Source organism: Pithys albifrons, chromosome 21 (assembly GCF_047495875.1).
Source record: "Pithys albifrons albifrons isolate INPA30051 chromosome 21, PitAlb_v1, whole genome shotgun sequence".
Classification (NCBI taxonomy): Eukaryota; Metazoa; Chordata; class Aves; order Passeriformes; family Thamnophilidae; genus Pithys; species Pithys albifrons.
In genome coordinates this window covers 2499163-2523481 of record NC_092478.1, presented here as the reverse complement: position 1 = coordinate 2523481, position 24319 = coordinate 2499163, and the positions used below count along the sequence as shown (strand labels likewise).

The following is a 24319-nucleotide window of genomic DNA, read 5'->3' as shown; positions in this document are numbered from 1 at the left end:
GCTGCCCATACAGCAGGAGGAGGCTCCTGATGGGCAGGAGGGGATGTTCTTACCCCTGCCTGCTGCCCCACCTGCCTGGCATGGGGTGCAGAGGGCACTTCTTCCTGCTCAGAGAGGGCCCAGAGCCCACAGACGTGGCAGGAGCAGTGGGGTACAGCAAAGGCTGGTTCTGCCCCGTGTCTGGGCAGCACCCCAGGAAAGCTGCCCTGAGTTTCTCCTCTTGGCCAAGCCTGGGGGCTCTCAGGCCACGTGTGGGTTAATGTGTCCCACCCCAGGCAGCCCCTGGGCTCAGAGGAGCAGGGGAGCAGCCACCACCCCCAGGCCTTCCTGCAGCAGAGTGGGGAAATGAAGAGGAGGATCTTAATAACACTTACTGGAAATATTTGCTGGAGAGTCAGTGCTGGCTGAGGGAGAGTCAGAGTCACTGCTCAGCCCAGCCCAGCCCAGCCTGCAGTTTGGCTGTGCCTCCTGGGATCTCACTGGGGATCTCACTGCCTGATTTGGGGCAAAATGCTCTTCCACTGCTCCCTTGATCTGCATCTCACTCTGCTGAGCTGCTGGTTGTGGTGTGTCCTGTGCTGCTGGGAAGGGACTGGGGTGGGGAGGGCTGTGAAGGAAAGAAGTTTTGCTTATAAACTTGTGCTCAGTGCTTGGCTAATCCAACCCCCTTGGCTTCAGTGGGATTTAAACATGTGCTTGTAGTTAATCAGGTATTTAAGTGGTTTTCTGACTTGGCAAGCATGAGAGAAGGGATCCCAGAGGGGAAGGAGGAGAGCAGAACTGTGGCCTCCCAACTGAAGGTGTTTGGAAATGTGGACACAGGAGGCAGAAGGCAGCAGTGTCAGTTTGGGGATGTGGGTTTAACTTGCTGTGACTCAGTTTCTCCTTTTGTTCAGGGGAAGATTCTCTGCATACCCCACATGGGCTGGGAGGCATCAAAGATGACAAGGAAGGCAGTGGTTTGGTGAGATGGGGGTGATGCAGCACAGAGGGAAGGTCCCACCAGCAGCTGCTGAGTCCAGGGCCGGGCACCTCCTGCAGAGCAGGGCTCTGCCAGGCAGGTCTCTGACCCCCAGGCTCTGCCAGACAGGTCTCAGACCCCCAGGCTCTGCCAGGCAGGTCTCTGACCCCCAGGCTCTGCCAGGCAGATCTCAGACCCCCAGGCTCTGCCAGGCAGATCTCAGACCCCCAGGCTCTGCCAGGCAGGTCTCAGACCCCCAGGCTCTGCCAGGCAGATCTCAGACCCCCAGGCTCTGCCAGGCAGGTCTCAGACCCCCAGGCTCTGCCAGGCAGGTCTCAGACCCCCAGGCTCTGCCAGGCAGGTCTCTGACCACCAGGCTCTGCCAGGCACCCAGGATGAGACCAGAGGGCCTTGAGGAGGAATTTTAAGGGAGATCATCCCCCCTCACACACTGAGAAGCTGCTGAGAGTGAGGAACTCCACAGCTGTTTGTTGGGCTGCACTGCAGAGGGTAATGCAGGGCCTCAGTTGTGACAGCTCAGGAGTAAGAAATACCTTCCCTTCCCTCACTGATTTCACCCCAGGGACAGTGTGGGATCAGGACTCACTCAATAAGCTCACACAGGGCTGGGGTCAGGCTTTTCAAAGCATGGATGGAGCTGCTTTGCATCCTCAGGCACTTTGCTGGGTACCTGGTCCTGTGCACTCCACCAGAACCACCTCCATCCTCTGCTGGGAAGCTGAAGGAAGGAGAAAAGAAGCTCCTTGCCCTCTGTGTGAAGGAACTCCTCCCAGATTTCTCCCTACTGCCATCACTTTGTGCACAGGTTATTTGATTTTCTTGCTTGGGGTTTGTGCTGTGGCTGCTCTGCCTGGTCCTGGTTGGATCTCACAGCAGGAGAACAAACCCCACTGAGCTCCTTTGGTGGCCTGGGCTGCTCTGGGATGTATCTCCACATAAACACCCAGCATTCCAGTTGCTGTGATTATTATGCAAAGTGTAAATTATTTAAGCATACAAGTTTGTTATGTATTGATTTGCTATTGCTTTGAATCCCATTACACAAATCTGCTTTATTAATGGACTTTGGCCATGCCTGAGATTAACTGTGATGCTGGATTTGCAAATGAAAGAATTGAAATTCCTGTTGTCCATATTAATGACTTGGGGGGTTCTGGCCTCCTTGGCACGCTGGGGAAACCCTTTTTTTTTATTCTGTTCCTGTTGTCTTGTCTTAAGTAAGAAAATAAGTTTGGTGCTGTGGAGTTTGGTTGGGTTTCTCTTTTGCTTGAAGCCCCTTTGAACTGTTGGGAAGGTACCAAGTGTAGAAGAGGCTTCGTGCTCAGTGTGGGACAGGCTGTTGTTATTCAGAATAAATCTTAATGCAGGAAAAGATCAGGGAGGTTTTATTTCTATGTTGAGTTCAACTCTGCTTTCCCTTCTTTTGCATCCATCTGTGTCTTGTTTCCTCTAAGAAAAAACCTCTCACAGGTGTCTTCCTGCAGGGATCCAGCTGTAAAGAGTAACTCAACTCTCCTTGCTGGTAGAAAAATGAGGGACATCCCTGAATTTTTGATGTCCAGAGGCACCAATGGCAACCCAAGAGCCCAGCAGTGCTTGGGAATGTGTTTGGTGTCTGGATCTTCATTTCTGTCCCTGTGCTCTTCCCACCCAGACTCTGCAGTGGTACAAATGCACACACACAAAAAGGCTTGGTAAGATTTTATTGGAATCAGCTGCAATTTGTTCATTTAAATTACCTTCTTGTAAATTATCAGTTTAAGGAGTGGATTGAATATTTGTGTCTCTCCAAGACGTCTTAAATTACTTCCCTTGAATAGCTCTGGCAAAAAGCTGTGATGAGGAATCACTGACACTTCCTTTTACTGGTGCCTGTATCAGTAATATCTGAGGTTTCATTCTGACACCATCCACTTTGAAAGACCCCAAAACAATTGTCAAAGCATCCCTGTAATCTTCCACCACCAAAACTGAGTCCCTTTGAAGCAGAGCTTGGTACTCACTGAGCACTAACAACACATCCCCCCATAGCTATTGCAATAATAATCAACCCAGGGCTTGGAAGTGGAACCAGGGCTTAGGTGGCACTTCTTGGATTGCAGATCTTATTGTGTGTGCAGGGAGGGATTGATTTCTTTTGGGTGCAGCTGGGGGTCCAGGAGGATCCTGGTGATACAACATCATTATCACCAGCGCAGGTTCTGCATGATGTGCCTGGGAATGGCAGTGCTGGGGGATGATGTGGGATTGTTTCCCAGTGCCACACAGGGCTGGCAGCCTCCTCACTGCTGGGCAGAGCTGTGTTTCCCAGTGCCACACAGGGCTGGCAGCCTCCTCACTGCTGGGCAGAGCTGTGTCTCCCAGTGCCACACAGGGCTGGCAGCCTCCTCACTGCTGGGCAGAGCTGTGTCTCCCAGTGCCACACAGGGCTGGGAGCCTCCTCACTGCTGGGCAGAGCTGTGTCTCCCAGTGCCACACAGGGCTGGCAGCCTCCTCACTGCTGGGCAGAGCTGTGTCTCCCAGTGCCACACAGGGCTAGCAGCCTCCTCACTGCTGGGCAGAGCTGTGTCTCCCAGTGCCACACAGGGCTGGCAGCCTCCTCACTGCTGGGCAGAGCTGTGTTTCCCAGTGCCACACAGGGCTGGCAGCCTCCTCACTGCTGGGCAGAGCTGTGTCTCCCAGTGCCACACAGGGCTGGCAGCCTCCTCACTGCTGGGCAGAGCTGTGTTTCCCAGTGCCACACAGGGCTGGCAGCCTCCTCACTGCTGGGCAGAGCTGGGCATCAAAACCAGAGCCCCGTGTCAGGGAGGTGTGAGCGATTCCCATCTCGGCATTTTTGGCAGCGCTGCTGACACAGACCTGACTGATCCCCAAAAATTGTCAAGTTCCTTTTGCCATCATTGCAGAGGCTGAGGAGAGCAAGGGATGCCATCAAAAAGCAGCGTTTTGAGTGGGCAGAAAAGCAAATGTGATGTTTCAGCTGTGATTTGCAATTCCATCTGTACTTGGCTGTGTTGGGATCTCCTGCTCCTGGGAACAGCTGATCAGGGAGGGCTCAGAGAGGGCTTATCACCCAAGGGCAGGATTGCAGTGTTGTACATCAGGAGATCCACACTGACCTTCTCAGCTCGTGGGGACAGCTGCTGGAAACAGGAGATGGGGCTCAAGTGGGCCAAGACAATAAATCTGCTTTCCTGCTTCCCAGAGCCTGGTTCAACAGAATTTCTGCCAGAGCCTGGCAGCTCCTGCCATGTTGTGTTAATCTGTGAAGTGAGGGTGATTTGGAGAAGGTGGCTGGGTTAGAGCAGTGAGAGAGAGGTGAAGACTCCCAGTGTCTCATTTTCTCTGTTAGAAAAGAGGGTGGTTCCCCAGCACAGGGCCAGGTCAGGATGGATTTCCTGCAGGTTTCCCTTGACTGTCCATCACATCAGCCCAACCTCAGCTCTAGGAGAGTCCAACTTCTCTCAGTGTCCTCTCTGAGGTCCCAGCTGGGCACCATCTGGCCCAGCTGCAGAGCATCTGTTCTGTCCATCCACCTGCTGCCACAGCCAAGTCCTGGTCCCTTCCTTACTGGGGTCTCTCCCTTCTCCTGACACCCCCCAAACTTACAGGACCTCAATTAACTGTGAGGCTTCTGCCCCTTTGGCACAGTTAACAGGACTGGCTGACACACAGAGAGTTACCTGGGGGCACAGGGAGGTGGGAGGATGGACAGGCAGCACAGCTGCTCAAGCCTTGCTGCCTCTTTTTGCTAAGACTGGGCCATCTGAGCCAAGATTTTTGGACTCTTGTTGGCACATCCCTCTGCAGAGGTGTTGGCAGGGTGTGTAAATCCAGGTGCTGGGGGCATGGAATGCCATCCATGCAGGGGGGTTAAGGAGCAGAGTGCACAAAGTGCTGCAGCCTCAGTGTTGCTCCAGCAACTGTCATGAGTTGTGGTGTGTGGAGGGAGACTCAGCTGGAATTCCAGACAGGGAAGGTGTGTGATGGCAGATGCTGCTCCTGTACTGGGAGTCCTTCACTTGCTGCACTCCCAGGCATTGGGGCAGCATCTGACAGGCAGTGGAATTTATGAAGACAAGTGATTCCTCCCCATCTAACAGTGTCATCTTCTACTTGGGAACCTCTTCCCCTTTCCTGCAAGTTCCACTTATCTTTTCTGGTCCTCTAAATACTTCCTGTAAAGATGTGTGTGTGTTTATTGCACGTGAGCACCAAAGATACAATAACTCCCTGCACAAATAAAAGTCTTCAGTGGCCATAATTAGGCATTTCCTGTCACCTTCCAAGGATAAGAGTTGTTTGAGCTCCCATTTACCTCCAACAAAAGCATGGGGGCCTGAAGCAAATCTTAAAAACAGAACTGGTATTGATGGGTGATCAGCTGCAAAACAGGTGGGGCTGTTCTTTGGCTGGAAGAGTGGCCACAAAACCCATGCAAAGCTCTGGGCTTGCTGTGCTGGGAAACAAAGGTGAGAACAGGACGAGTGGGGTTTTCCTGCTCCAGTTGCCTAAACATTAAATGTCTAGGATCAGCTAATTAGAGGGGCTTTCCTTGGCAGGTGACTGATAGAGAAACCACATCCAGAGACTGACTCAGCCAGGCTGTCTCAGAACAGGATGAATCACCCTCTTCATATGAATTGACAGTAGACTGAGCTGAGGTGACAGGTCTGGATCCTGAGCTGGCAGCAGATGATGGGCATCCTGTCCTCAAAGTCTGTTTTCCAGCAGAGATCTCAGGGCCTTTTACAAGGGAAAAATAAGGAAAAAAGGCAGGGAGAAAAGGTGCAGTTGGGAGCTGGCAGCTGGTGGCACAACTGGTGCCAACCCTTCACTCTGGGCATCAGCCACTGCCCCGTGCTGGGCAGGAGGACCCTCTGCAGCCCTCAGAGGTGCTGGGCACGGAGCACAAGGAGTGATAAATTGAAGTTCTGCTTCTGCCCTGTGGTTTGGATACTTCAGTCAGCATCTGGGTTGCTCCAGCAAGATGTTCCAGCACACGTGAGGGATGGAAATGGCAGAGGATTGGATATATTTGTCTTATTTCCTTTTAATGTTTCACTGCAGAGCTGGTAATGGGAGGTCCAGCAGCAAGAGCAGAGTTCATAGGGTGGGTGCCTTGCAGGGTTGAGGCATTAAACTGTTCCTTTGGATTTTAGCCCTGTGGTGTGGGGGGCTCTGGGTGGAGTTGGTGACGGGGTGAGGAGGTTGTGAGAGTAGCCCTTGGTGTTGGCACCAGCTGTGCTTTGCTCACAGCCTCCCCCAGCACTCCCCCTTGGACCTGCAGCTTCTTCTGCCTTGGGTTGGGCGATTGCTCTCCTTGGGAAGGTTTCAGTGCAAAGCTAAGGAGACTCTTGTGCCTCAGTGCTGAGGCTGCTGGGAGGTTGGGCTGTCACCCATCCATCTGGGAGCAGGAGGAAGGAGTGACAGGTCCCACCAGAAGCCATCTGGTGCAGGCTCTGCGTGGCCAGCAGGGTCCTGGCTTGGGGCTGGAGCCCCAGCTGGAGTGACAGCCCCAGACTGATCACTGGGATGGATGGGAAAGCAGGATGTGGGCAGCTCCTGCTGCTTTAGAAGGGATGAGTGAATAGTATTTTGTGAGCTTAAGACAAACAGTTGCATTAAAGGCAGTGATGGATCTAAATGGTTTGCATTGTTCAAAGCAAATCTTGGAGTCACCTTACCCAAACAGCATTTCCAAGCTTTCCCTGCACTGGGATCCCACTGGCTCTGGAAATGAAGATGGGATGGATAGCTGAGGCTCTCCTTATTAAATATCCACAGGCACTTTCCTGAAGAATTCTTTTAACTGTGCTCTGGCCAGACTCCAGTTGGAGTAATTACCTTTGCCTCTCAGGATAAAATAAAAGCAGTGCATTTTGCTGCAAATCTCTTATTCTCAGTTGTTTTTTATCTGGATGGTGGCATCAGATCTCTGGCCATTAATCCATCTCTCAGAGTTTCTATAATTCCAGCCTCCTGGAGGGGTTCAAGCTGCCACCATTTATTATTTGAGTCAGTCTGGCAGGGAAATGTTTGCTTCTTCCCCAGAGCATCAGCTCTTCTCCAGTTCCATCCTCACTCAAGGCTTGAATGAGCGATCATCGGTTCCAAACCAGTATTAGCTCTGCTAAACAGAAAATATCCCACATATTTAAACCTTGTTTTGACACCAGTCTGGTGGGCTAGAGATAGAAATTGGAGTAGCAGTTGCTGGTTTGTTTGGAGGTTCCAAGGGTGTATCAAAACTAGCGTGGCCAGCAGGCCCAGGGCAGTGACCCTTCCCCTGAACTCTGTGTTGGGGAGGCCACACCTTGAGTGTTGTGTTCAGTTCTGGGCCCCTCAGTTCAGAAAGGATATTGAGGGGCTGGAGCGGGGCCAGAGAGGAGCAACGAGGCTGGAGAAGGGACTGGATGTGGCACTGAGTGTCCTCTTAAACACCTCCAGGGACAGAGAATCCACCATGTCTTGATCCAACCCTACTGTGATCACCAGCCCAGGGCACTCAGTGCCCTGGGCTGGTGATCACAGTGGGGTTGGATCAAGGGTTGATGATCTCAGAGGTCTCTTCCAATCCAACTGAGAAGAGCAACGAGGCTGGAGAAGGGACTGGAGCACAAGTGCTGTGGGGAGAGGCTGAGGGAGCTGGGGGTGTTCAGCCTGGAGAAGAGGAGGCTCAGAGGTGACCTCAGCACTGTCTAGAACTGCCTGAAGGGAAGTTCTGGCCAGGTGGGGGTTGGTCTCTTCTCCCAGGCACTCAGCAATAGGACAAGGGGGCATGATGGGCTCAAGCTCTGCCAGGGGAAATTGAAGTTGGAGAGCAGAAAAAACTTCTTTGCAGAGAGAGTGCTCAGGCATTGGAATGGGCTGCCCAGAGAGGGGGTGGATTCTCCATCCCTGGAGGTTTTTAAGGTGAGCTTGGCCGTGGCACTGAGTGCCATGATCTGGTAAAGGGACTGGAGTTGGACCAAGGGTTGGACTTGATGATCTTGGAGGTCTTTTCCAACCCAATCCATTCTGTGATTCTGTGATGCCCCACCCAGATGTACTGGTCCAACCACAGCTGCCCAGTTGCAGCTGAGCCACACTAAATGCTGCCTGCCCTCTGCAGAGGTGCCACGTTGGGCATCTTTGTGTTGCTGAGATCTGTTTTTTTCCCCCAAAACACACTGGAATGTGGTTACCCTTCAAGTGCTTTACTCTTCCCTCAGCCCATCACATTGATTCCTGTCTTATAAAGCTGTTTGGGGATGAGGACAGGGATGGACAACATGACTGTTTCATCCTTGTTTCCTTAGGATACCCAGTTGAGAATTAAGCTGTTTATTGCATGTGTTAAACATCTTATTCACAGACTCACAGACTATACTGAGTTGGGAGGAACCCACAAGGATCATGGAGTCCAACTCAAGTCACTGGCCCACACAGGGGATTGAACCCACAACCTTGGCATTATTACAACCAAGTTGTAACCAGCTGAGCCCTGGTTTATAGGGGATATACTCAGGTGACAGGAGCTCTTGGGCTGCAATAAATGCACCAAGCACAGCTAATCCCTTGAGCAGTGCAATTCCACACTGCTTGCTCTTATCTCCTGGGAAAGTGAAGCTGCACCACGAGCTGAGAAGCAAATGCTGGAGGGTTCATCACGTGCAGAATGGGTGGAGACTGATTTTACAGGGCCAATTGTAACAGGTGCATCCAGAAACACCAAGTTTAACAGCAATTTAGTAACCTCATGACTCAACCACACATAGGAAGATTTGGGAAGGAGCTGAACATCCTAAAGATCAAAGGCAATTTGCTGGTTTGTTTTCCAGGGGGGACTTCACCAGACACAGGGGCTGAGCAGCTGGATGTGCCCTCCATCCAGAAGAACAACCCACACAGTGCTTGAGGCTGAGTCACATCTCACATGCCTGTCTGGGCTGACCTTCCTCCCCACGCTGCTGCTGCCACTCACCTCATGGGCTCATTCTTCCCAGAGAAGTTCTGCAGATGATTGATGGCACACGATATTAATCCTTCTCTTCCTGCCTGCCTGACCTTTGTTTCCAATTCCAACCTCTTCATTGTGCTGGCCTGGCTGTTAGTGGAGATAAGAGGCAGTTTTGGAAGAGCTGTTGGCCAACAGAGCAGCCCTTGGGGTGTTGATGAGCAGCCCTGATGGTGGAGCAGCTCGGGGTGGTGTTTGGCACAGGAACCTCATTTAGGCAGCTGGTAACTGGATTTGCTCCACGTTAGTGAAAGAAGCAACAACATAACCTGCTTTCTCATATGACTTCTCACATGGACCTGCTGCCTTTGCCTCTGATTCCAGTTCAATTTGCAGTGATAAGTAGTTTAATAAGCAAAAACGGGCTTGGCCTCTGTTGATTCTGGCTCTGGGTGGCTTAGGGGAGCTCTAAATGATGCTGCAGCTCATGGAAACACAGCTTGGAGCTTCAAAATCTCTCTGCTCAACTGGTGGCTGTTGTGCTGCTGTTTTCCACAGGCAGCAGAAGGGGAATAACAGGTTGTTTTACCTGGCACTGAGGAAAGGGGGGCACAGCTCTGAGTTGTCCTGCTTGCAGTGCTTGGGGAGGGTTGGCCTGCAGGGTCAGTGTTGGGCTCCCAGTTCTGGGCTGGTTTGGGGGCTGAGAGGGTTTTTTTTGTGGTTGTTGCTTGCAAAAGAGACCCAAGTTGAGCAGAGCAACAGGGCAGACTCTGCCTGGGCTCTCACTTGGCTTGGAGTTTTACAAAAATAGTTGGATTCTGTGCTGCCTTTCATAGCTGTGGCTGGGGAGTTTCTTTTGCTGGCTGCTGAATGGAGTCATTACATTTTTCTCCTGGATTTCTTTGATACAAATTTCTAACTCACAGATGGGTTGTTGGGGTTTTTTGGTGTCTTTCTTGTGTCTTTTTTTAGAATCTAAGAGCTTTCCATTGCTGCATTCACAGAGACTCCTCCTGATAACTAGTCAGTGGCAGGAACTTTTCTTCCCAGTGGATAAGCCTTCCTGAAGGATGGACCAGTGGCTTGGCTTCCTCTCAGCCTCCTAAAGCTGGAAAGGAGTCAGATAAATTGCAGGAAGGTCACGAGGGACTGTCAGTTTGTGTCACTACCTGCAGAGACTTTCCCTTCTCCCTCTGCATGTGACAAACCATCCCAGCACGGGGCAGGATTTGGGGTGCACTGCAGAAAAACATCCCTGAAGAAAGCCATGCTCCTGCCTGGCTGATAAATACCATCAATTTTAAACCCTGAACACCCTTCCTGATTCAAAGTTGCACTTGGCATGCAGGTAAAATCCCCCAGGAAAAGGGAACGTGCTGGAAAAGCCCAAGTGGCTGGGCCAGATTCTGGGCGTTGCCTCCAGGGCTGGAGATTTGTGATTTGCTGCTGACAGCATGAACTGGTGTTAAGTTATTAAATTGCAGATGAGCTCATCACTTGGCCTCAGACAAGTTTCAGCCTTGAGTGGCTCTAACATATTACATGTGGTGGAAAAGAGACAGTGCTGGTGTGGCAGAGAGATGTAGGGAGCAGCTGAGGGAGACATCTGGGCTTCAAAAAATGCCTATCAGGAGGGAGGAGGGAATATTTTATGTGAAAAATGTAAGTTCTCCCAGGAGAGAGGAGGAGAAATTCTCTGATTTATTAGCTCTACGTTTTATTTTAGCTTAAGGGAAAATTGTCAAGAGTTTTGAGATGCTTAAAGAGAAGGGGCAGGATGCTAAGCCTGGTTTGATCCTGAGAGGTCCCAGTGAGCTGAGTGGGCAGGATTTCCTCTGTCAAGTCCCCAGACAGGCTCTTTTGGGAGTGTGTGGTGTTTGCCAGCGATGCCACATGACCATGGACCAAATCCAGCTCTTGGCTGATGTTTCCTTAATCCTAATGCTGAGCTCCACCAGAGTGGGAAGGTGCTATCCACGCTGCTGTTTGGTGTTTCTCCTCCTGAAAGAGAGGGAGTTTCCTCTGGGCATCTCCCTGCCCTACCTTCTCTTTTCCCTTTTATTCCTCTGGTGGAGGAACCCAAGCTCCAGTTCTGCACAGCCACCTGTGCTGGAGTGCATGAGGATAAGGATGATCTTTTTCCAGCCTCACCAAAGCCAACCACGCTGGCACAGCCTTGGTGGGCTGGCCTGGCCTGGCTGCCACAGTGAGCACAGCTGAGATTAGTGCATTTTTTAAGTGCCAGCTTGGCAGAAGCCGTGACATGGCCCATAAATCAATTTGGCCACTTGATTTTTCCATCTGGGCGTGTTTGTGCTCGGGGGGGCAGCTTGGCTGGTTGGGGTTTGTGGCTGGTTGGATTTGTTGTTTTGAGGCTTTTTTTGGTGCTCCTGGCAAGGCAGAACAGCCTCACAAATGTGGTTTTGAACTGCCTCGACCCTCTTTCCTAAATGACATGTTTGCAGTCACAGGGTTGGCAGAGCTGGTGTTAACTCAGTGCCGTGGGGGGGATCCTAAAATACCAAGGAAACCAGTGTGATAAAGACCTGCCACCTCGTTTGTGGCCATGGGCTGTAATTGCAAGTAATGTGAGATCCCTCTGGCTGCTGCAGGCAGTGTCTGAAGGCACAAGAGATTTTTTTTTAAAGTGAAGATGATTGTTTTCAGCCTGTGTGATGTCCCAGAGCAGCAACACCTACAGCTGCTGTGCCCTCCCCTGGGGGTTGTTGGAGCATCTCTGAGCTCAGGGCAGACTCCAGTTTATTGCAGGGGCCCAAGGGATTATTGGCTTGTATTTGCCAAGAGGGAACCCTTTGTGCCAGATGCCACCAGCTCCATGGGAAGTAAAAAGGCTGCACTATATATATATTTGTTTATTATTTATATTTGAAGTAAAAGGAGTCCACTGTATGTAACCCTTCCCCTCCTCGTCCCTATGCACTAACATGTTTCATATAATGATGAGTTGTCTGCCAAAATTCCTCAAATTATTATGTCTAAGAATTGCAAATCATAGAAAATAGTCTTGGAAGGAACCCCAAGAAGTCTGATCCATCTGAACTGCTCCTGACACAGCCCTGTCCAGTTTCCAATGGCAGAGCTCCCACCCCTTCCCTAGTTTGTCTAGTCCAGCACTTTGTTCTTCCCTCATTCCAACTCATCCTCCTGTTTCCATTGCTGCAATTTCAGGCTCATTCTCTCCTCCCTGTGCACAGCAGACCCAGAGCACATCTCTGCTGTGTTTATTCTCCAGCTGCAGTTTCATGTTGACTGAGCTGTCACATTCTTTGGAGTCATCTTTGGTTTTCCTTTGTTGCAAGCGCAGCATTAGCTCAGTGGATTTATGGCTTGTTCAGATTGATTATTTATTTATGGCTTGCATGGATTTATTACTGGCATGAGGATGTTCATCCTGCCCCCCTAATGCCTCTTTGCAGAGCAGATGGAGGACAGGAGTGCAGGTGATGTGCTCATGTGTCCCTTCCTTGTGTTGGGTGGTGATGGGGATCACTTTCTTCTTGGCTTCTCCACAGGCACCACCACTGTGGGCTCCTTTTAACATCCCCATAGTGCTGGCTTTTTCAGCTCCTTAATACTGCTGCTCTGCCCTGTCCCTGCAGGATCTGGGGATGGAGTCCACCTCTCTGGATGATGTCCTGTACCGCTACGCCAGCTTTCGGAACTTGGTGGATCCAATCACCCACGACCTGATCATCAGCCTGGCACGGTACATCCACTGCCCCAAACCGGTGGGTACCACGGTCCCATCCCACCCCCGTGGCTGTGCTGACCTGGGACACAGCTCTGCTGGGAGTGGGGAGCTCCTTCCTGAGTTCCATAGAAAAAGTCTCCTGGTTGCTGCAGTGTTTGTGTGTCTTTGGACCAAGAGGATTTGCTTGGAGGTCTTGGTTTGGTTGCACAGTGTTGGACTTTCCAGCTGACCAGGTGACACTCACCTCATGCTGGTCCTTTGGTGTTCCCACTTGGTTTGCAACTTATTTCTGCATTCTGCCACTTTGTGTTTTGAAGACTGTGCCCCAGCAGGAATGCTTTATGAGGAGAACAGACCATTCCTTGCCCCTTGTGATGTTTATCACAACCCAAATGACAGAGAGGCCTTGGCTGTGCCTTCAAGGCCAGGTTTCCAAAGAAAGCACAAGCTCCATGGGCTGCTGTTTGGGTCTCTCTGTGAGTGCAGATGGGGGTTTTAAAAACCCTTAACCCTCTTTAGCTCTAGCAGTTAAAGGGCTTTGGAAAATCCCAGGGCAGGGCTGGCAGAGCAGCTCAGCAAAGCCCCATCCCCAATCCCAGCCTTGCCTGGCTGTTCCCCTGGTGGTGCCTGCACCTCTCAGGCAGCACTGAAAGGTGTGGTCCTGTTTGCAGAGGGTGTTAGAAGTGGGCAAACAGCTCAGAGTGCAGGCTGTGTCCAGCAGCTAACATGGGGCACAGCTTCCCCACCAAAATTTATAGTGTTTCAGAGACATGGTGACAGCAATGGGGATTTAAAACCTCTTCTAAGCAGTTGGTGCAGCTGGAGAAGTGACATGATGGGACTGGAAGCAAATTGGATTTTGCCTTTGTGGCTCTGGATGGATTGAATTTTCTTCACTCCTGTTCCACAGGAGCAATGTGTGCTCAGCCACAGGGTCTTTTCCTGCAGGAGCTCTGAATTGCTCAGGTTTGCAAAGTGGGTTTGATGACATGAATTAACACACATGAAAAGAAGAAAATATGGAAAGAAAAAGTGGTTATTGTGACCTGGATGAAATAATCCATTTCTATCCCTCCTTCAGCCCTGTGCTATAAGGATTAACTTACCAGTGATGTTGGGGGTTTTATGCCCTGAATTTTTAAAATATATTATTTCTGGTGGAGCTGTGCTGAAGCTAAAGTGAGCAATTTATTTCCTTATTTATCCTCTGTGCTGTAACATGTGGCTGGAACTGTATTAATAAACTCAGTTTCTAGAGGGTGAGTGTAATCAGAGCACCCTGACCAGTAGCTCAGTGCCTTTATCCCCAGACCAAGCACATAATCCAGCTCCTCTGTCATGTGTTGTGTTCTTTGGTCTTCAATTCAAATTATCACTCCAGCTTCTGACATCAAACTTGTTTTTACAACCTAATGAGCTGAAATTACAGCTCTGAGGCAGTGCCATGTTGAGGGACACTGGCACAGGGTGAGCTTGGGATCCTCAGGGAGTTTCTTTCCTTTCCCTTTTGCTGTGAGATGTGCAAGGGAAATCTCACACATCTTGCAAAGCTCTCAGGTTCCAGGTGCAAAGTGCTATGAGAGTATTTTTTATTCTTTGCTCTAAGAAACATTATAAAAGGAAGCTGATTTATGAACAAAATCCTCTCTAAACCCCCAAATATCTGATATGAAAGCAAAGGGGATGATGAGGATTCAACTAACTCAGTTCTGTGTTCTGTATTAATGGCTCTTTCCTGGGTTTTGGGGCTGGTCTTGCTCCAAGTGTGAAGATCACTCTTTATGGATATTTAAGACATCTGTGATACATTAAAATGTCCTGAAGTAGAAACAGGCTGCAAAGCTCAGCCCCCACTAATGACTCTGGTTCTTTGCTACCTTAATGTGCCATGCTCTCTGCTCATCTTGTCTTTGAAAAAGAGAGAGATCTTCCCCAAAGCCCTTGTGTGTGAGCTAAAGCTGAGCAGAGTGCCTTGGCAACAGGGGAAAATTGCACTTGGCAAGTGTTTAAAGTGTTAAGGCTAAAAGGGAATAATGGTGAGGTCTGGATGGGCTGTGATGGGACTGCTCTTGGCTCCTCCAGGAGTTACTGTATGAAATGGAACTGCAGAGCAAGCTCTGCCTCACCCTCCATGTCCAAACTCTGGGGGATGCAAGGAAGTCACTGACCTGCTCTCTTAGTCCCTCCTGACCTGAGAAATGTGCTCCCCAGCACATTGTTGAATTTGGGGAAGCACCTCAGTCTGCACGTGAGGATGTGGAGCAGTTAAGCACAATCTGACCATAGAATTGTTTAGGTTGGAAAAGACCTTTAAGGTCATCAAGTCCAACCAAATACCACTCCTGTGTGGCACTTTTATCCAAACCACTCCAGTGTGGCATTTCATCAAACTTCTCTCTTTTTGAGTTGCTTAAACCCCAAATCCCAAGCCCAGCTGGCAGAATTGCCAGGCCCTTTGCTCAGTTCCCATAACAATAAGACGACCTTTCCTAACCACCATCTGCAAACCCTCCCAAATGCCTCGGGGTGGATTTTAGCAGCCTGGAGATGGATTTTGCAGGGCCTCCAAAATGTCAGGTGCCACATCATGCAGCAAGTGATGTGTAGAGAGCTGTATGCTCAGCTTCCCCCCTCCTGCCAGGCAGCTGAGAAGCATCTTGGTGTCACCAGTTGTCAGTGATGAGCATCATTGCTCAGGTCGGAGCTGCAGCAGGAGATGAAAACAAGAACCAGCAGCAGGAAAAGATGTTTCATGGTTATCCTGAGCTTGCTGTGGGGGTAAATAACCTGTGGGTCAGGGTGTATTTGCCCAGTTTGTTTGAATCTTTCCCGAGGAAAGATTCCCTTTCACTCTCCAAAGGCGTCCAGGGGAAATGATGGAGGAAGAAACAGGTCCCTCATTAAACAGTAACAACATATTTTATTGATGTTTTCTGATGGTAATTGACGTTTGAGTTCAGCTCCTTTAGCTTTTAATCAGAACATAATTTACCACAGAGGAAGGAAGCACATTGATTCCCTGCCTTCTGGCAGGAGAGTGATTTATTTACCAGGAGTGCTGAGGGACCTGTCCCGTGGGATGGCTGCAGGGCTGGGTGGGACTGGCGTGGGTATTTTACTCCCCGTGTGCCAGGGTGGGTGAAAGAAGCTCTAGTAGATATTATGACCCCACTCCCAGTTGTTTTGGGGCTACAGGCAGCTGGTACACCCATTTTTCAACCCTGACCACTAAAGGCTGGCAGTTCCCAGGGAACATTTTGATCAGTCCTGTTGCACTGGGGTGAGTCTTCTGCTCTCCTGCAGCGTCTGGGGGAATGGATGGAGATGGTGGTATGTCCAGAGTCTCTGCCCCAAATTCTGCCCTTGCCCTGGGCTCTTGGGCTTGCAGAACCATCTGTTGTTTTGCATGTACCCCCAAATTTCAGATTCTCTGCTGGGTACATGCAAAACAACAGATGTTTCTCCAAGCCCAAGAGCCCAGGGCAAAGGCAGAATTTCAGATTCTCTGCTGGGTACCATGGTCAGGCTCTGCAGGGGGGTCAGAGGTGCTGAGTCCCTGTGGGGCTGCAGGGTGAGCTCAGAGCACTGAGGATAAACCACTGGTAGCGCCACACAGCTCTCTGTGCCCTTTCCTTCTGGTTCCTCAAGGAAAGGGAAAGAACCCTACCAGCCTTTCACAGTTAGGGAAAAGACATGTCTGGGTTTGGGAAAGGCACAACACTGAACTCACCAGGCTGAACCAAAACCCCTCAAATTCTTTCCAGAGAGAGTGCTCAGGGATTGGAATGGGCTGCCCAGAGAGGGGGTGGATTCCCCATCCCTGGAGGGTTTTAAACTGAGCTTGGCCGTGGCACTGAGTGCCATGATCTGGTAAAGGGACTGGAGTTGGACCAAGGGTTGGACTTGATGATCTTGGAGGTCTTTTCCAACCCAGTCCTGGAATTTGAAGAGTTTCTGGCCTTCAGCCCATGTGCAGCATCACAGCTGCCTTGACAAAACTTCAAGCTATTTCTTGGAGCAAGGAGAAGTTTGTCCCTTTGCTGCTGCTCCCCTTGGCATCTCCCAGCACAGTCACCTTGCAGGGGGCAGCTCTGCACCCCTTTTTTTTGGCTGTGCTTTGTCTCAGAGTTGCTTTCACCCAGCCACATAGAGGAGATGTCTCAGAGAGCAGCACTGCAGGTTTGGGGTTGGGCAGGACCCTGATGAGGTAGGAGAAGCCCCTCTGGCTGGTTCATCCCATAGGGAGAATGTGCCTTCCTTTCCCTGGGATTCACCATGTGATTGCTCCTTCCAGTGGGGGTGCACCTGGTCTGTCTGTAGTAGGAAAAAAAGTAATAAAGAGAAGCAAAGGGCTGAGTTCTTGTAGGCAGGGAAGGTGCCAGGAGGATTTCAGTGATTGCTCTTCCTACACGGCAGGGACTGTGATTTCTGGGCAAAGTCCAGCAAGTGATTATCTCCCAGTTTGGGATATTTGTGGCTTTGGGTTAGAGCTTTATCCCACCCTTTCCATCTTCAAAGAGTTTTGCAATCACTGGGTAATTTGCTAATCCTCCTGGTTTCTCTGACACTTTCCTTTTTCCCCTTGCCATCCATCCTTCCAGGAAATCCCCAGCACAGCTCCTGTGTCTGCATCCTTAGTCTCACATCTGCCTGGAGCACTTGCTGACACGACCCCACTCCCTCCAGCCTCGCTGCATCGTGGAGCTGTTGCTGGGAGAACTTGGATGCTGCTTCCTTATTGTGATCTTATCTTTTTTCTTCAAAAAAAAAAAAAAAAGGAAAATTCCCAGTTCTCTCGTGCCTCCAGGGCCCCACGGTGGTTAATGAGCTGGAGAAGAGCCGTGCTCTGAGGGTTATGCCCTTGCCCTGGGAGTCACATTTTCAGGGAACAAAGAGGACTGAGGGGAGGGGTCGCTGCTGCCCCTCCCCAGGTTCTCAGGCACATCCTGAGGCTCCCAGGGCTGTGGTGGGGGGCTGAGAATCCCCAGGGAATGACACAAATATTTGGAGCAGTATCCCAGGGACACTCCAGCAGCAGGAATGGGCTGGGCTGGGGATGCTTCCCGTGGGATCTGGAGTGGAGCAGCTCAGACACAGGCTCTGCTGGGCTGGGAAAGTCTCCCCGTGGTGTCCTCCATTTGGGACATAAATAACCAAATAATGCACGTGTGGTTTAACCCAGGGGGGAGGTGGGGACAGGGGACAGTGTTATTGTGTTCAGTTCTGGGCCCCTCAGCTCAGGAAAGAGATTGAGGGGCTGGAGCAGGTCCAGAGAAGAGCAACGAGGCTGGAGAAGGGGTTGGATGTGGCACTGAGTGTCCTCTGAAACACCTCCAGGGACAGAGAATCCACCATGTCTTGATCCAACCCCACTGTGATCACCAGCCCATGGCACTCTGTGCCCTGGGCTGGTGATCACAGTGGGGTTGGATCAAGGGTTGGACTTGATGATCTCAGAGGTCTCTTCCAACCCAACTGAGAAGAGAAGAGCAACGAGGCTGGAGAAGGGACTGGAGCACAAGTGCTGTGGGGAGAGGCTGAGGGAGCTGGGGGTGTTCAGCCTGGAGAAGAGGAGGCTCAGAGGTGACCTCAGCACTGTCTGGAACTGCCTGAAGGGAAGTTCTGGCCAGGTGGGGGTTGGTCTCTTCCCCCAGGCACTCAGCAACAGGACAAGGGGGCATGATGGCCTCAAGCTCTTTGTTTCATGGCAGCTCCCCACATCTATCAGGAAGATACAGATGCACTTGGCATTGAAAGATGGTCCAGTGACCTTTGCCAGGAACCAACACTGGCACCTCCATTGGTGACTTTGTTTATAGCTCTGGAGTTGGCCCAATTTATTTGGCTGAGGATCTTGCTGAGTGTGTCAGGAGCAGCAGTTGGAGTGGTGATGCTCCAAGGCCTCCTCCCCAGGCCCAGCTTTGCTGGGCACAGCTCAGGCAGGCACAGGGTGGGTGCAGATCCCTGGCACTCCCCACACTGCTCTGACTGCTGCTCATTCCTCCTCTGCTGTGGCAACTGAGCTGGGTACCCTCCAGTAGCTCTCACAGAAGATTTTTATATTCTTTTTTGCAATTTCCCTTTATCTTGCATGTCCCCCTCAGGGCCATCTATCACCTCGAATTTTATTGCCTTCTTTAATTGCATCTCTGAAGTCCAAGTGTAATATTACTCCAGGAACCTTTTGAATAACTTCCTGAGTTGCTGCAGTCCCATTCATCTCCTGCTTCTGGCTCTCTTGATAAGCCCCATTGTACATTGCTTTTCATTTTGGTGTGTCAACACTGAGTCCAAGGCATCCCACTTTGGCCTTTCATCAGAGCAGAGGGGGAGTGACTCTTATAGCAGGACCTGAGCTGCAAACTGGGCTCCATTTCTTTTCTTTGTTTCTGCAAATGTTGCCTTTCAGTGTTCTGCTCCAGCTCCTCATTTGGGCTGGTTCAGGGTAGAGTTTAACTGCTGGAGTTCTTGGTGCTCCGTCCTAGGGGAGCATTTGGGATGCTGGAAACAGTTTTAAGGTTTGCCTTCTACTGAAATCAAATAGAGGGGTCTCCACACCGAGTATTCCACGTGCAGGAATGATGTTCCCAGGATGAAGGCACTTTCTTTGCCTTGTGGCTGCAATGGTTTGTGCCTGGACAGAGCTCTTCATTCATCAGAGCAGCAAATCCTGCAGCATCCAGAAAGTGATGTTGCAAGTTTTTAAAAAGGAAAAAAAAATTAAAGTCAAAATGACCCTTTGGGAGACCCAATATGGGAGCTCTTGTGTGATAAGATTTTGCAGCCCAGCACTTCTTTTTTTAAAAATTTCCCAGAGATTGATCGTGAGTGACAGAAATATGGGACTGTCTAATAACACAAAAAACCCCCTGTCGCTTCCTCCACCCCCAGACAATGGCTAATTGTTCTAATTTGGGTCAAACCCCTGCTGTGCTGCAGCAGGAATCCTTCACCAGGGCTCTTGAATCATTAACATTGGCCTATTTTACAGGATGTTTGGCCCCAGTGCAGCCCCCTGGGGGCTCTGCACATCACCGGGGATTCTGCTGCTGGAGGAGGAGCAGGTGATTAATTTCCTAATGAAAACAAATTAATTTGCAAGAGCATCTTCACCACGAGGCTTTCCCATTCCTTGTGTCCTCCTCTGAGCTCTTTGGCTGCCTCTTCTGGAGCAGTTTGTGCACCCAAATCTTGTCCTGCATCTCCTGGGAGTCATTGCCACTCAGTGGTGCAAGGAGAGCAGGCAGTGATGTTATCCCAGGGGAGCCACGTCCTGCTCCTCCCGTGTTTGTTTTCCCATGGTGCAATCCCTCTGCTTCCCATTCCCCCCTCCCTGCCTGGCAGAGTGAGGAACACCATCCAAGGATGGCTCATTGTGGTTAAAGGGTGTGCAGATGTTGGGTGACGCCTCACCCATGAGGTCTGCTGTGGTTTTAGGCCACATTGGAGACCATCAGTGAGGATAAAAGTGGTGTCCCTGCAGAAACCAGGGCAGGTTTGGCAGGACAATGTGCTGATCTGGCTTTTAGCCTCCACCTGCTCTTGCTTATCCCTGGGGTTTGACTGACTCCTCTTTGTTCATGGAGAGCTCCATCCCTTCACCCAGGGCTCCATCCCTTCATGCAGGGCTCCATCCCTTCATGTAGGGCTCCATCCCTTCACCCAGAGCTCCATCCCTTCACCCAGGGCTCCATCCCTTCCTGCAGAGCTCCATCCCTTCACCCAGGGCTCCATCCCTTCCTGCAGAGCTCCATCCCTTCCTGTAGGGCTCCATCCCTTCATGCAGGGCTCCATCCCTTCATGCAGGGCTCCAGCCCTTCACTCAGAGCTCCATCCCTTCCTGCAGAGCTCCATCCCTTCCTGCAGGGCTCCATCCCTTCACCCAGAGCTCCATCCCTTCATCCAGGGCTCCATCCCTTCACACAGGGCTCCATCCCTTCACCCAGGGCTCCATCCCTTCACCCAGAGCTCCATCCCTTCCTGCAGAGCTCCATCCCTTCACCCAGGGCTCCATCCCTTCACCCAGGGCTCCATCCCTTTCTGCAGAGCTCCATCCCTTCACCCAGAGCTCCATCCCTTCACCCAGGGCTCCATCCCTTCACCCAGAGCTCCATCCCTTCACCCAGGGCTCCATCCCTTCACCCAGAGCTCCATCCCTTCACGCAGGGCTCCATCCCTTCACCCAGACCCCCATCCCTTCATGCAGAGCTGCTGGCACCTGGCAGCTTGCTGTGGGGATTACCCAAAGGTAGGAAAAGCAGGGAGGTGTCAGAATCCATGGTGTTTTCAGCTGGTTGCACAGAGAGGAAGGTGTTGCTGGCAGAGGGCAGAGAGAGGAGCGGCACACGCTGATGCTTCCCAAAATGTTGGGAGGCTCTAATTAAGGAATGACTGTAATGTGTTTCCAGACCTTCCAGTGGAAAACATGAATTGAAACCTTGTCTTTTGTTATTTTTCCTGTGTTAATTTGCCAGGCTGAGCCATCCCCAAGGCCAGGGCACCACCTGGTTCTTGCCACAGGGTCACCAGTGGGAGAGGAGCTGTGGCATCCCTGAGGTTTAGCATAGACTGACATCCCATTGAAATTTGTGGGATTAAAACCCTCTTTTCAGTTTAAGCGTGGTGATAAATGAGGTGTTGAAGAGTATGGGTTTCAATATGCTCTTAAAGCCATATTTCCTGGCAATCAGGAGGGATGGAGCCAAATGCTTGCAGGGCTCAGGTGGGAAATGGTTCCTGCTGTTCCCAGCTCATGCTGACAGTGTTTGCCATGCAACATGCCCTGCTGGTGTCTCTGCATCTGGAGTTTCTACCTGAGCTGCTGAAATCACCTCTCACTGTGTGCCTCTAGTGCAGCTGGAGCTGGGCAAGTATCACCCCTGAATTAAATCAGCTTTTGATTAATGGCAGTCCCTGCGTTGGCACCTGGATGTGCCTGGGAATGAACTACCCCAATTTATGTCAAGGCTTCATTCTGATACAATGGATTGAACAGCAAAGCTTAAAACCACAAGCCCTGCCCTGGTGTTTCTGCTCCAACCCTCTGTGTCCTGTGTGTTGGTGTTTCACCTTGAGAAACCCCCAGGCATTTGTTTCCCTGTCCACCCAGAGGTGATTTGTCAAAATCCCAACTGCTGTTTGGTCATTCAATATTTATAATGTCTTTCTAAGGCTGGTCCTGCTCTGCTGGCTCAGAGACAAGGGGGAGAAGACATTGCATAAATTAGGCTGCCTAAACACGAGCTCTGCTGGGGCACTTGGGCAGGGAGGACGTGAGGGCAGCAGTAATTGGGTGTCCAGACAGAGGAGGTGCAGCCTCTGCCTCAGCATCTTCCTCATCATCCCTGCCCAGCTTGTCCCAGCACACAGAAAATCCTGGGATTGAACAGCCCACACCAATTCCTTATCACGGGGTTTCCTGTTTGGTTTCTGTGTTTTCTCTAAGATGTTTCCTGATGCAGCAGTTTGATAAAACCAGGCAGACACCACAAATTGCCACATTTTGATCTTTTTTATCCTTATTGATCTTTAAGTCAGGTTAATCTCTGCTTGTGACCTTTCAGAGAGCAGGGTGGGTGGTTCCTGGTATTGGATGTCACATCACGTATGTGAAGGCCTTGCAATGAAACATTATTGAACAGTCCAGACACTGGTGATTGTATTTTGTTTTATTTTTAGGAACCAAAATCTCTAGAACCAAACCCTTAGAAACTTTCAGAGTTAAAGCTTTCCAAGCCAGTATCCCTTGGGGTGGAAATTTCAGTCAAAAGGGAGAGGACACCACAATCTGTTTTCCTTCAAGCCTTTTTTTCCCCCTAAAAGATATTTTTAGAGTTTCTGCTGAGTGCTGTTCCCAAGACCTCCATCAGCTCACAAAGCCTCTGTTTGCTCTTCTGTGAAGCAGTTTTGACAGTAATATATGGGTAGTTTGCTTTATTTAATCAATCTCTATAAAATTACAGTGCTGAAAGCTATTACGTGGTGCCAAATGGTAACGGTGCATCCTTGAAGCATCTCAGCAATCAGAGGGGAGTTTTTTCCTCTTACACAGTTTTGAGGATGGTCCCTTAAGGTTTGTCACCCTGGGGTGACATCCCAGCATCCCTGGGGTGTTTGATGGCCACGCTGCAGGAGCTCACGTGGTGTCCCTGCCTTGTCTTTGCAGGAGGGGGACTCCCTGGGGGCCATGGAGAAGCTGTGCCGGCAGCTCACGTACCACCTGAGCCCCCACTCGCAGTGGAGACGCCAGGGCATCATGAAGAGGAAGCCACAGTCCTGGTGAGTCACCCTTGGAAAGCACTGCCACCCCCCTGGTCGCTGTCCCCAACCTGGCCCTTGCACCCTCCAGGCCACCACAGGCTCAGGAAAGCAGGAGGGAGATCTCTCATGTGGCTTTTGTGGGTGCTGGTGGGAGTTGCCTGCAAATCTGGGAGGATTCCAGGAGGAACAAACCCACCACAGCCTGGAAAGTGCTCCAAGCCATTAGCCCAGCTGTGAGAGAACTGGAATTTCAGTACCTCCCAGCCTGCCACAACCTCCAAAATCACACAATCATAGAATGGATTGGGTTGGAAAAGACCTCCAAGATCATCAAGTCCAACCCTTGATCCAACCCCACTGTGATCACCAGCCCAGGGCACGGAGTGCCCTGGGCTGGTGATCACAGTAGGGTTGGATCAAGACAGGGTGGATTCTCCTTCAGTGCCACATCCATAGAATCACACAATGGATTGGGTTGGAAAAGCCCTCCGAGATCATCAAGTCCAACCCTTGGTCCAACTCCAGTCCCTTTACCAGATCATGGCACTCAGTGCCATGGCCAAGCTCAGGTTAAAAACCTCCAGGGATGGGGAATCCACCCCCTCTCTGGGCAGCCCATTCCAGTGCCTGAGCACTCTCTCTGCAAAGAATTTTTTTCTGATACCCAAATTTTCCACTGTCTCCAGTCTCACCAGTGTTTTCCCCTCATTTGTGGTTGTGTTTTTGTGGTTGTGGTTTCCCCCAATTTGTGGTTGTGGTTTCCCCCCATTTGTGGTTGTGGTTTCCCCCCATTTGTATTTGTGTTTTCCCCCCTTTGTATTTGTGTTTCCCCCCATTTGTGGTTGTGTTTCCCCCCATTTGTGGTTGTGTTTCCCCCCATTTGTGGTTGTGGGATGATTCTTCTTGCTCAGGGCTATTGAAGGGGCAATGGATGCCATTGGATTGCCACCTCCTTGGATGGACACAGTCCAATTTTTAGTGGGATAGCATCCCTTCTTCCCTGAGTGCCTGCTGGCATTCCCACTGGGCACTGGGGCACCTGGCCAGGAGCAGAGGGGTGGATCAGTCCCTCCTGGAGCAGCTCCTGGGACCCTCTGGCACCTCTGCCCAAGGTCTTGGTGAGCAAGAGCCCTGCCCAGCTCAGCTGAGTGCTGAGCAAAGCCAAATAGCTGTAATTAATCTCCCCAGAAATATGGCAAAACAATTACAGGGGAAAACTGCTTTTCTTTATTGCACAACTGCCATATCCATCACAGGTGATAATCAGAAGCAGAGCAGCTGGAGGAGGAGGGTGGGGACAGATGATGGAGGGGCCTGGAGCTGATTCTGCAGTCAGACTGTGCTCTGGTCAGGCTGTGCAGGAAAAGGGGGAATGTGCTTCCCAATTCCATCCCATCCCAGACACCAGGTCTAGCCTGTGTGTGCA

General features: G+C 50.8%; 1 protein-coding gene across 1 annotated transcript in view; it reads left to right on the top strand.

The window, feature by feature from the left end:
* LRRC75A (leucine rich repeat containing 75A) overlaps window positions 1–24319 on the top strand; it is a 54584-nt gene that overhangs the window by 11864 nt on the left and 18401 nt on the right. The window contains exons 2-3 of the mRNA XM_071574952.1: window positions 12542–12670; window positions 22799–22911. Coding sequence (XP_071431053.1) covers window positions 12542–12670; window positions 22799–22911 — 242 coding nt within the window. The remainder of the gene's footprint in view (window positions 1–12541; window positions 12671–22798; window positions 22912–24319) is intronic.